General features: G+C 55.3%; 1 protein-coding gene across 5 annotated transcripts in view; it reads right to left on the bottom strand.

Moving 5' to 3' along the window:
• The window catches only part of Arap1 (ArfGAP with RhoGAP domain, ankyrin repeat and PH domain 1), a 59,613-nt gene that overhangs the window by 11,869 nt on the left and 35,004 nt on the right, over positions 1-12,740 (bottom strand). For 3 of the 5 annotated variants that reach the window (XM_036189999.1, XM_036190020.1, XM_036190006.1), the window contains exons 4-16: positions 12,504-12,682; positions 11,916-11,989; positions 11,225-11,349; positions 10,959-11,108; positions 10,647-10,716; positions 10,300-10,420; positions 9,560-9,762; positions 9,085-9,191; positions 6,362-6,561; positions 4,516-4,601; positions 3,002-3,184; positions 1,704-1,878; positions 449-583 (exon numbers count right to left, since the gene is read on the bottom strand). In XM_036189999.1, coding sequence (XP_036045892.1) covers positions 449-583; positions 1,704-1,878; positions 3,002-3,184; positions 4,516-4,601; positions 6,362-6,561; positions 9,085-9,191; positions 9,560-9,762; positions 10,300-10,420; positions 10,647-10,716; positions 10,959-11,108; positions 11,225-11,349; positions 11,916-11,989; positions 12,504-12,682 — 1,808 coding nt within the window. The remainder of the gene's footprint in view (positions 1-448; positions 584-1,703; positions 1,879-3,001; positions 3,185-4,515; positions 4,602-6,361; positions 6,562-9,084; positions 9,192-9,559; positions 9,763-10,299; positions 10,421-10,646; positions 10,717-10,958; positions 11,109-11,224; positions 11,350-11,915; positions 11,990-12,503; positions 12,683-12,740) is intronic. The other 2 variants (XM_036190010.1, XM_036190030.1) reach the window with 1 other exon arrangement.

The raw sequence follows: 12,740 nt of genomic DNA, 5'->3' as shown, positions 1-12,740 counted from the left end.
AAAAAAGATAGGTGGGGCTGGCAGGCAGAGAGAATAAATGGAAGGAGAAATCTGGGATCGAGGAGATCAAGAATCAAGAGAAAGAGGAGGGCTTCAGGGCCAGCCACCCAGCTACACAGCCAGCCACAGAGTAAGAATTAAAGAAAGTTATACAGAAATAGAGAAAGGTAAAAACACAGAGGCAAAAGATAGATGGGATAATTTAAATTAAAAAAAGCTAGCTAGAAAGAATCCAAGCTATAGCTGGGCATTTATAAGTAATAATGAGCCTCTGTGTGTTTATTTGGGAGCTGGGTGGTGAGCCTTCCAAAGAGTAAAAGAAAAAACAACAACAACTACACCAGAGTCCCCTTGCACCCTCGGGTCCACCAGCAGAGCCAACCCTAGTTTCCGGGCCTGCAGCCAGGCTCACACACCATGGGCCTGGATGGGTATGTGCAGCACTCACCTTCCCGGGCACGGCGGTCCTGTAGAGGCTTGCCGGCAGAAGCAGTTTTGTACAGGAAACCACTGTGGCTCACAGTTGGCAAGATAACGGAGTAGTGCTTTTCCAAGGGCTTCCCTGAGTCCAGCCGAGGGACCTCTGTGGAGTGGAAGAAAGAATGGTGGTAGAGTCATGCTGGGTATCCAGGAGGTGTCCTCTGAAGCAAGCAAGGTACCTCGGCTCATGTTCCGGCCACAGGCCTGCTTCCTCAGCTCCCTACCAGCACCCTCGGGCTCCTTCTGCCAAAGCCACATCTCCACCTCTGCCCACAGATGGGACTGTCACTCCATTCTCAGGGCTCAGCTCCAGTCCTTCCCACCTCAGGAAGTCTCACTGACTCCCAAGCCCACCCCACACTCCCTGTTAGAGACATAGAGCCAAGCATACTGGAATGGGGGGCTTTGGGCCAACTCAATAACATTCCCTAGAGAGAGGTTTGTCCCAGACAGCACAAAGGCCAGTGAGGTAGCCTGGCTCCAGTGGCCAGCATGGAGGGTCCTGCTCCCTAGCCCAACCCAGCTGGGTGGTCTCTTGCCCCTCCCTAGACACCTGGGCTCTCTCCAACCCAGCATGCCCCACCCACCCGTGGCCCAAAGCCCAGAGCCCCAGCCGCTGAGCCCCACCCTCAGCCTTAGGATGTTGCCTCAAGAGACCAGGTCTGGGCCATAACCAACGCCATTCACCCTAGCAACCCCCTCTTCACCCCCCTCCCAAGAATGGGAGCCAAATGGGACCCAACCCAGGTCTGTGATGAAACTCCACCCAGACTGAGTAGACAGACGACAGACAAGGCTGCTGTGTAGGTCACACACACATGGCAACACCCTCCTCCACGGCAACACAGACCCACGTACACAAACCCCAAAGCCTTAACACTCCCAGCATGAGGAAAGAGAACCTAGGAAGCTCTAAGATTCATCCTGGAACAGATACCCCTACAGACCCACATTGTAAGTCAGGACAGAGCACACAGATAAATAGTCCCAGAGACACAGACACAAAAGGACACTCACAGAAAGCATAAGTGTCCACTGATCCATAAACCCCAAACACACCCCAAACACTCTGACCGAGGGACCACCAAGGAGCTTCAATCACAGCTTGGGAGTGGCCTGCAAATCTAGGTTCTCAGCTGGGGCACAGTTTCTGCTGACACCCCTGTAAACTCCTCTAAAATGCCAGACCCTGCCAGCAGAGGACAGAGTCACTGGCCACTCACCTGTGCTCTGGTTATTCCGTAGAAACTCCATCTGCAGCGTCTGTCCAGCCTGCTCAGCGAGAGCCAGGGGTGTGGGAGCTGCCGGGTCCCCTGAGAAGCAGCTGACCCCAGCCCCACAGCCCAGGAGTGCCTGGGTCTCAGCCAGGTCAGTGGTAGTCACTGCAGCACACAGGGCCTAGAGGAGAGGGGAGGGTCAGTTCAAACAGGGAGGGGGGGAAGTGGAGGCGTAGGGATGGGAGCATGCAAGAAGGGAGGAGGGGAGAGGAAGGAGTCACCCAAATCTGGGTGGACCATCCTCAGATTGAAAGAGACCAGGACTTAGGGAAGCCAGAAGAGAAGGGGAAAAAAGATATGCGAGTCAGAAAAAGGAGAGGAGAAGGCAAGCCAGGGAGGCTGGGCAGAGGCTACCCAGCTGAGGCTGGGGTCCTAGCCACAGGGCCTCACCCTGTGGGTCCTGGGACACAGCTGCTTGCTGGTCAGGCTGCAAAGAGCCCCTGGAGGATCTCAGGCTCCTCTGCCTTGCAGCGGGGGCAGAGGGCGGGGCTAAGGGTTATAGCTAATTCCTCCCACATTTGAATTCCTCACTGCCTGCCCAGCCCTCCCAACCAATGAGCCACCACCCTTCTGGCTTGTAGGCCAGACTGGGCTGGGCTGAACTGGGGGCTGGACGCCTAGGACCTAGGGAGATGGAGGCCTAGCTTCCACAGAGCTCTGGGAGCTAGACTCAGCCTGCCTGGATAGGGCTGCTTGGAGGAAGAGCTGAAGGCCACCCCTAGGTCACAAATGCCACCCTGCTGCCTCCAAGAGAGCTGTCTCCCACTCAGGCTGAGCCAGATCAGGGTCCAGACTTGGTTCCCAATCTTCTGGGGTCTGGGGCCCAAATGGGGCCTCATCTAGAATGGGGTGTGGATGGGGTGGGTCAGAGCAGTCCAGCTGTTTTTCATGAGCCCGACAGGAAATAGCATCCCCATCAAGTTCACTCCTTTTGGCAGGATTCTGAAGGAACAGGACAGGGTGCGGGAGACAGAGGAATCAGGAGGAGGCAGCCAGATGCTGAGGACATGGCGCTGGACCAAGACCCAAGCCTGACTCCCCCCTGCATTGTCCCAGCGTTCCGTGTGCAGGCCCTGCTGCCCTCCGGGTCTCAGTTTCCCCGTATGTTCACAGCCCTCTAAGCTGACGGAAGAGATGGCTTGGGACAGAGGATCGGGGACAAAGAAAGAAAGGGATAAGTTCACGGGTCCCTGACAGTGCAGGGTCAAGAAGGCTCAAGAACCCCAGAGGCTTGGGGTGCTGACCTTGTCCAGCTCCTCTTGGTTGCCAAAGAGTGGGTGGTAACGGCGGTACTTGCCCTCTCTGTACTTGGCCTCCAGGTGGTATCGCCTGGCACCAGGGCTGCTGCTGGGCTGCAGGGCCTCACTAGGGGGCACGTTGGCAGCCCAGAAGTGGTTCCCAGGGCCATTGCCCAGCTGCAAGAAGAGCTGTGGGTATGGACAAGAGGGGAGAGGGGCAGCTGACGATAAGAGGTCCTGAGATGATCAGACCACACACCCGTTTTCCCCAAGGGGGACGGGAGGACTGGAGCGGCTAGGTCTGCTGGTGGCCATGGTGCTCTTGCTCGAGACCCTGGGCTCTCAGCCCAGATAGTCTCAGACAGTCTGATAGGTGAATGTTGGAGGCCTGGTCTCTGGGGGCCTCGCTGTTGTCTTGCCCAGCCCCACATCTGGAACTCCGCATTCCTGAGACTGTCTCAGTGAGGGGTGGTGTCTAACCTGTCAGCCAATAGGGTAGGCAGGGACGTTGGGTCTATCTGTCCCCGACATTCCTCTCTGGATGAGAGAAGGTGGCCATTTCCAGGAAGTGAAGGAGGGCATCATTAGGGGCAGGGTCATTTCCCCCTTCGGTTCTACATTCACCCTATCACAGGCATTGCCTCGGCTCCCCAGCCCACTTGTTCAGAGTGCTGGAGTCACGGTGGTGGAAAAAGCAAAGACACCCCCTGGGCCTCAGTGTACTCATCTGTATCCTGGGTATTCTAATCCTAACTCAGGAGTATTCTGAAAGACAATTCATTAACAAAAGCAATATTCTCTGTATTGGTATCCCAAACCCATAGTGTGGGCATATGAAATTGATATGCTATAAAGTCCCCAACTTAGCAGTAAGGCCCTGGTCGGGGAGGGGGCAGATTCCTGGGTCTAGCCTCCTGCCTCAAGTTCCCCATAACAACGATCACATACACAGGCTCCGGAGAAGTTTAAATGCATAGGCATAAATATATGTACACATGTGAGCCTCAAATCATGCATCATATTCACACTATGCACAGAATTCGGATGCCGTGAAAGCTCAGAGGGGCTGAGGGGTGTGTGTGCACAGTGGAGAAGAGCCCAGCTCAGCTAGGGCATGGGGTGGAAAGAAGCAGGCTGGGTGGTCAACGTGCAGTAGTTGGGTAACCTTAGGCACATAACAGCCCAATCCTGGGCTTCAGTTTCCACATCAGGACAAACAGCTGAACTATATCAGGGGTCGGCAATTCTCTAAAAGGTCAAATAATAAGTAGTTTAGGTTTTATGGAACACATACAATCTCTGTCCAATCTTTTTTTACAACCCTTTAAAACTGTAAAAACATTCTTACTACACTAGCCAGTTTGCTGATTTTGCCAAAAATAGGCTTTTCCAAAATCGCCACCCACTACATTATCCAGAGGTCCCCTCGCTCCAAAGTTCTGAGGTCAGAGAGATGGGGGATGGAGGGCAGCGGTTGAGAGGGGAACCCCAAGCGAAGGTGACAAGCAGGGCATGCCCACCTGGATGAGTGTTTCTGTCCACACCTTCCTGTCCATCTTCAGGCTCCGCACCTTGGACACTCCAGCCCCCAGGCCACGGTGCTCCCCTGTGATGAGGACCAGATACAGTTCCTTGGGTGCAAGCCTTCCCTTGAGCACTCAGCCATCGCCAGTGCTCCTCAGGCAGGCCAAGAGCTAGTCTGCAACTCCATGTGGCATGGCTCCAGAATCTGGTCGCATACCCATCGCTCACACCTTACCAGGGCTCCCTCCAGTCACAGTGGACCCTCCAGGCCGCTTTCCCTACCGACTGAGTGCTCTGGGGTGCAAATCCCTTCCCCATACCACCAGCTGTCCCAGTAGTAGATATAAAAGCTTATCTCGGGGTTGGGGATTTAGATCAGTGGTAGAGTGCTTGCCTAGCAAGTGCAAGGCCCTGGGTTCGATCCTCAGCTCAAAAAAAAAAAAAAAAAAAAAAAAAAAAAAGCCTATCTGCCGCCCCCCCCCATCCCTAACTTCCTGCCTCAATTCTCTTCCCTTCTCCCCACATGGGCACGCCTTCTGGTCACTCAGGTCTCCGCTGACATGTCACCTCCTCGGAGATGTCCCAAACAATGGCACCTTCTCTTCCCACTTCTTGCAATCCCAATACTTCTACTGGCTCCTGTGTTTTCCACCCCACTCCCCCACCCACACCCACCCACCTCCGCCACTACAATGCAGCTGCATAGGAACAGGATCCCGATCTGGCTTTCGGTTTCTGTCTTCAGTGCCCAGAACAAACCCCGGTACACAATAAGCATTTGATAAATGTCAGCAGAATGAAAGCAAAGCCTAAAGTTGGAGCTAGAGAAGCGAAGCTTGTCAGGTACAGGTCCCAGGAGGGACCCAGGACAGGGGAAGTGAGTGAGGGACGTTAGAAATACCCGTCATTGCTTGGCTCAAGCCCTAGCCCTGCATCCATGCACCATCTTCCATAGAGGACCACGTCCACATAGTCGGCCTGTATTAGCTCCACGAACCGATGCTTTCCTTACAAGATCACCAGCGAAGCTGTCTCTTTGCACTCGGACCTCATGGCCCCAGGGCCTGACATCTGCCCTAAAGTCCCACAGGCCTAGGGTTCTTCCCGAGTTCACTGACTCACCCAGATCTGTCCTTCCTCCTGAATTCCCACATCAAAGTCCACCTCACCCCTGCGGCCATGCTAAACCACCACCTGGGCACTGTCAGCTCTCAGGATAATCCGATGCCCAGCATGCAGTGAGCAGTCAGCAGATGAATACACCTTGGGCCCCACCATCTTCCATCCCCACCCTCCTCAGCAGTGTATCATGGAGACCTTCATATGTAACTTTCAAACCACCCTAGAAGGCTCTCGGCTCTTCCTCTCCTGCTGCTGGATGGCGCAGCAGCACCCCCTCAGATCTCCAATCTCAGCTTCTGCCTATGAGCCAGAGTCTGGCCCACAGAGCTGACCAAGCCCCTGGGCCCCCTGCCTTATATCCCCTCTGGACAAAACACTGGTTCCTCTCACAGCATGAAGAACCCTTGGTGGGCCTGGCCTCCTGCATGTTTCTGACGTGACAGGGGCACCAGATTCCAACAGCCTGGGCTCCAATCTAAGCTCACTTACTTGCCAGGCTACTTACTTGTAGCCCTAAAAAAAAATGCTTTTTCCTTACTTTGTCTGTCCCCATCCCCCTGGGGAGAGAATAACCATGAGCTGAGGACCAAAGTCACTCCCAGAAGAACAGCCGGTAGTGCCGAAGCAGTGTTAGGAATAAGGGTTCCAGGACCAGCCGAATAGGCCGCCTGTGGTCCAGTGGCCAGCCTGCTGCACACACACACACACACACACACCCACCTGCACAGCTCTTGCAGATGACAACGCAGAGATTGATGGAGGCCCAGTCAGGCTGGGAAGCTCCACAGTCAGCACAGAACCTGTTGGGGGCTGCAGCCCAGATGCGCTCGGCCACCTCTGAGGTAGACAGGGCCTCTGCGATGGCGCCCTGCATGGCCTCCAGCCACTGCTCCTTTTCTGACTCTGAATCAGCTGAGAAGCTGGGGACACAGAAGTAGGAGAACTGGTGGGAAAGGGCCTGGAGGGCTGGAGGGTCAGTGTGAGGAGGCGTGGCTTGGAGAGCTCTGGGTCAGAAAGAGATCATCTTGGGACTGCTGGGAAAGTATGAACCAAGGAACCGCAAGAACCTGGGATGAAAGAGGGAATCGGGAAGAGGTGGAGACAGAAAGAAGGGCTGAGCCAGGGGATGAAGCGGCAGATGTTTAGGAGAGAGCAGGCAGGACGGCACACAGGCAGAGGACGGGGGGGTGGGGGGGGGGGGTGGGAGGGGTGCAGACGGGCAGAGAAGACAGTGGGAGATAGACTGGGGCAGGCAGAGCAGGCACAAGGTAGCCTAGAGTAGCAGAGCACCAATTGAGGGTGCTTATGGGCGGGCAGACAGAACAAAGTGTGCCATCTCCACCTACAACCTCCTTCCCATCCCAGCCCCAGCTGTGACTCCATCCCAGAAAGAACTCCACCGGGGTCCAGTGTGGTGGCGCACGCCTTTAATTCCAGTAGAGGCAGAGTGGATCTCTGTGAGTTCAAGGCCAGCTTGGCCTACATAGTGCATTCCAGAACAGCTGGGGCTATGTGTGGTGATATTTTATTTGTGCCTTAATAAATAAAGGTTGCCTGGAGATCAGAGGGAAAGGCCAGCCATTATAAGTAAACAAAGAAGTCAGACAATGGTAGCACATGCCTTTAATCCTATCACTTGGCAGCCAGGGATGTGTCTGGATCTCTGTGAGTTCAAGGCCACACTGGAAACAGGTGTGGTGGCACACACCTTAAATTCCAATACTAGTTAAACATGGAGGTCTGGAGGTCTGTGCAGACAGGAAGTGACAGAACTGGGCAGGAAGAGGAAGTGATGTAGCTGGACAGAGAGAGCAAATCAGATGGCAGAACAGCAAGGCATATAGGCATGGGTAGACAGGAAGTCACTCTCATTTGGAAGCTGCAGAGTTGGTGAGGTTAGGTTAGCTGCGGCTTTCCCTATTTCCCTGATCTCTCAGGTTTTCACCCCTATATCTGGCTCCGTGTTTTTTTATTTAATAAGACCATTTAGAAATTCATCTACAGCTATGTAGAGAGACCCTGACTCCAAAAAAAGAAGAGGAAGAAGAAGAAAAGGAGGAGAAGAAGAGAGAGAGAAGAAGAAGAGGAAGAGGAAAGGAGAGGGGAGGAGAGAAGAGAAAAGAAAAGAACAGAACAGAACTCTTGTCAGTTTGACACACAGGGATCCCTGTGGCCCTGCCACAGCCTTCTGCTCTTCAAGGTGGGAAGTTCTATCTGGACAAAAATGCAGAACTGTCTGCCTTCCTACAAAAGCTCCCTCCGAAGCCGGGCAGTGGTGGTGGTGCACGCCTTTAATCCCAGCACTCAGGAGGCAGAGGCAGGTGGATCACTGGGTTCAAGGCCAGCCTGGTCTACAGAGTGAGTTCCAGGACAGGCACAGCTACACAGAGAAACCTGGTCTCAAACAAACCCAACAAAATAAACAAAACTCCCTCTGGCCCTTTGCTGCCGCTGCTGCCGTCACCACCAACTAACTGCAAGTCACACTGAAGTGCCTAAGAGTCCACACCACTTATAACCATCAGCATAGTCAAGGAAGGCATCGCTGCTGGAGGGGTAATGTCCGTGAGCACCTCTTTGGGAGGGGGCTGAATACAGCCTCCCCCATGGTAGCCAGTAGAGGAACTCAAAAAGTGTCCAGGGCCTCAGAGAAGCAACGAGCATCTCAGTCCACTGCACCAAGGCCTGTAGGCCCAAGTGGTGGAGGCCCTTTCTGCTGACTATCTATCGTCCTCATTAGGATAGGTGACAGTGACAGGAGCCAGGGGAGCAGCCTCTGCAACAGACAGAAAGGGAAACCCCAAAGTGGCTGGTGGCAGCTGTTGCTGTCACTAAGGATAATGCCAAAGAATTACAGGGCCGATGACACACGATATTTCAAATGTAAGAAACAGACAAACACCAACCTCACTCTTGAGGTCAAAGGTCACTTACCCTGCTATCACTATGGACAGAGTGAAGCCGCCAAGCCCAACAATCCAAGAGTCATGAGTCAGATACCAGAGGGTCTGCCAGGCTTTAGCCAGGATGGTGACAGACAGAGAGAGGGGACAGCCAAAGCAGAGTGCAAAAGAGGTAGACGGTGACGGGCTACATGAGGCAGAGAAGGGCCATGAGGGAGACGTCCCAGGAGTTAACGGACACACAAGCTTTGAGCATAAGCAGGTTCTGCTGGAGAACCCACGGGCTTGGGGTGGAGGATGGCCGGGCGGTACTACAGAGCAACCCAGACAACCCAGGGAGAGACAGGGTGGCAGGCACTGGCGGGACACCTCGTGAACAGTGTAGTGGGCAGAAAGAACAGAACTGGCCAGACGGAAACGGGCAAAGACTTCTGACAGGTGGGTGACAAAGCAGACCTGCTCCAGGGCATAGGGCTGGAAGGGAGGGAAAAGAAAATACCAAGAGGAGGTGGGTGAGCCAGAGGTGGGGCAGGGGCTCACCTGAAGATGCGGTAGGGGGTCGTGAGGTCAAAGCTGCGCCGGTCCACTTCCTTCACATTGCCCACATTCATGTCGATGAAGGTGATACCGATGCCCAGCTGGAACTCCTGATGGAAAGGGAGTGAGGGAGGCAAGGCTGAGAATGGTCCAGGACGGGGAACAGGGAAAGAGCCCGGGAAGGAGGAAGGGACTGAGCAGGACAGACGCCTGGACTAGAGCAGCTGGGGGGAGGGTGGTGGTGGCAGAGGAGCTGAGTGGGACAGGAGGGGAGGGTGGCGCTCGGGAGATGGATGGAGGAGAGGCACGGGCAGACAAGAGGGAAGAGGGGCAGGAAGAGGGGGCATGCAGGAATGGCACTGGGTTTGGGTCCTAGCAAGACCAGGGAGGGACCAGACGGACAGGAGAGCGGCAGGGAAGAGAACCGTGATGAGCACAGAGCAAGGATTGCTCAGAGGCCTGGTGGAGTCCTTCATACCTCCAGATTCTTATAGAGTTGTACTTTGTCCCCAACCACTGCCACATAAAGCTTATTCTTGAAGCCTCGTAGCTCCAGGCTGCCAGCGCGGTCAGGCTGCTCAGTACCTCGAACTCCCAACACAGAAGCACTAGAGAGCCGAGCACGGGCTCGCTGCTCAGCCACTGCCTGCTGCAAAGCCTGCATCCACTCATTCCGCTCCACTGCAAAAGGGCGAGAGTGACATTTGAACTCGGCTGACAGGGACCCCTGGGACCTCCTGGCTCTAGGCTCCCCAGAAACCACCTCGCTAGGAAGCCCACTGGTTTGCTCTGTCACTTTTCTAGACTTCTCTAGCTTGGACAACCTAGGCCTCGGTGCCATCTTGTCTGGCTTACACTGGGCAAGTCACCCCAACTGTTAGAGCCTGCATCCCCTGTCCATGCTGATGTGTGGCTCTGTGGAGCTGCCGAGTGTCTCGAAGGAGCTGGCTACAGTCACTATCTCCTTCCTTCTCCTCCCCCAGACCAGGGAGTGTGTGTGTGTGTGTGTGTGTGTGTGTGTGTGTGTGTGTGTGTGCATGTGTGTGAGTGTGTGTGTTGTGTGTGTGTGATGCCTCCCTGGGTATGACGTGTTAGGGAGCAGACATACATTATTCCCCTCCCACTCTCCACAATGTGACCAAACTTCCAGTCCTTCACACACACACACACACACACACACACACACACACACACACGCACACACTCCTAAATTCCCACCATCGCTCTCTGCCCGGAAGGCGAAGGTCCGATTGTTTGTGATCACTTCAAACTTCTGGTCTCCGATAGCAGCTACCCGGCAGATGCCGGCTACAGGGACAAAGCGCTTAGAGTAGGCATCCTGGGGGACAGAAGAGCTGCATTTCAGAGCAGGAACCCCAGAGCCCCTTGCCCAGCTCCACTGAAATGATGGCTGTAAGCCTATGTTCTGCAGGTGGCCCTGATCACTGCCTTCAGCCAGCCCACAGCCCAGGACCCCACTGAGGACTAGGCCTGAAGCAATATCGGGGTTCAACCTAGGCCTAAGCAGGAGCGAGGGTCAAGTAGGGGACTGACGGAGCCCTCACCTTGTTACTGTCAAAGTATCGCAGGTAGTCAGCATCCAGTCTCACCCATCGCTTCTGATAGATATAAGACCTGACCAGGCAGAGGCAGGGGTCAGCAAAGACTGGGACTGAGGAGGAAGGTCCCACCATTACACCCAGTCCCCCTTTCCTAGCACCTAGATCATCCAGTAGTTACCAATGGTTAACCTGTGCGGAGGGAAAATTGCTCCAATAATCTTGGACCCCTCTGATTTGTGGATCCACGACACCAGTATTCTGGAGCATGCCCTGTCCCCACGCAGATACTAGGAGGTGCTGGCAGACCCTACTCACCCCTGTGGTGGGTTCTTGTCCAGCCAGCCAGCCTTGATGACCGGAGTGATGGGGGTGGAGCCCCCAGGCAGCTCATCCATGGGGTGCGGTGGGAGATCGGGGATAAGGCTGCGGAAGGGTGGGTTCAGGCCACCGGTGGGCCACCCGCCACTAGAACAAGAGAAGAGGGCAGCGAGGCTGAGGACTCTCTCAGGCTCCCGCTGTGACAGGAGAGCAGGCGAGGCTGGGCTTTGGAGAGGAGGGCAGCTGAATGGGGGGATACTCACTTGGGGATACCCTCATAGGCATGGTCATCCTCATCTTCGGCATCATCCCCAGACAGCTCCTCCCCCTCGCTCAGCAGACTAGCCACCCGCACGGCCCGTGGGACTCGGCTTGGCAAGGGCTCCTCCTGGACCCCCAGGACCACTCAGTGTCACGTGTTCCCTTCAAACCCCAGATCACACCCCCCCCCTGCTGCCACACCCTCGCGTCCACCCCATTCTCAACCCACAGCTCAGCACTTTTACTTCTGTTTCTGCACCCCTCCCCCAGCAGCTGAAACCACACAGGGACCAGGGCGACAGGGTCAGGAGACCTGGTGGCAAACACTCATCTAGGGCAGGGAGAAAGACAGACAGGGGAACGGAAAGACTCCGCGTGAGAGAGACACAGTGTATGTCCAAGAGGAAAGGGACATGTGGACACAAGAAGTGAAGTAGAGGGACAGATGCCCAAAGACACAACAACACAGACCAGACACACCCAGCCAGAGCAACCCAGGACCAGGGAGGCCATTGGCAGAGAACTTCAGAGCCCAGGATGAGGTTGTGGGGCTGACTCCTATTCAGTCAGACAGTAACAGGAAGGGGTAAGTACCCTCTCTGCTAGGCAGGGAGATCCTGGAGTCTCTATGACCAAGGATCAGCCAGCCCTCCCTCCACAACACAGGCAGCCACCACAACCCCAACCACTCACCCTGCCTACCTTGGTCATCACGCTGGCTGGGGCCCGCGGCCCCTCCTCTGGGATGTCATCATAGTCAGAGTCGTCTGGTTAAAAAAAAGGGGGGGGGGTGGCTCAGAAGCCAGGAGCTTGACCTCCTCTGAGGGGCACTAGGGCTTGGTTTTACAAAGGCCTCTGCTAGGCTAGGCTAGTTCCCACCCCTACCCAAGCCTGACTTTCAAAAGAAAGGCACAGGAGACAGGAAGTGCTATTTATACTGAGGAAAGGAAGGGCCACCACAAGGAGGCTGACCAGGCAGCAAACTGCAGACAGGAGTGGGGACTGTCCAAACAAGGCCTACAAGGCCAGAAGAATCAAGACAAGCCAGCGGTGGCAGCCCGGCACTCAGACCTGGAACTTTACTCTGCCCCAAGGGTCAGCCATGCTCATGCTTGGCAAGCAGAAGACAGGGAGGAGAGAAAGAGCGTGCTCTCTGAGGAGGCTCGGGACCACAAGGGACTGCTGGCCACCAGGCAGAGAGCAAGTATGCCCACTGCACGCAGGCTCTCCAGGGCTGATCCTAGGAGACCACCCAGAGCCCAACTGTCCTGTAGCACTCACCAAACTCTGGGAGCAGGCGAGGAGGCTTGGGAGGGATCTCAGGAGGGCAGGGAGCCGGAGACAGAGGCTGCTGAGGCCCCTGGGGGAAGGCAGACAGGAGGGTGGACAGGGTCTCTGAAGGCTCTGGTTGGGGACGGGGTAACACCTGTGGCAGCAATACCTCCTCTTTGGGGGGAAGGCTGAGAACAGAACAAAGTCGGGTGTCAGTGTGCAGCAGCAGCCAGGGTTCTGACCCAC

This window comes from Onychomys torridus, chromosome 1 (assembly GCF_903995425.1).
Source record: "Onychomys torridus chromosome 1, mOncTor1.1, whole genome shotgun sequence".
NCBI lineage: Eukaryota > Metazoa > Chordata > Mammalia > Rodentia > Cricetidae > Onychomys > Onychomys torridus.
The sequence above is the reverse complement of the archived record's forward strand: the minus strand, read 5'-3'. Positions and strand labels throughout refer to the sequence as shown.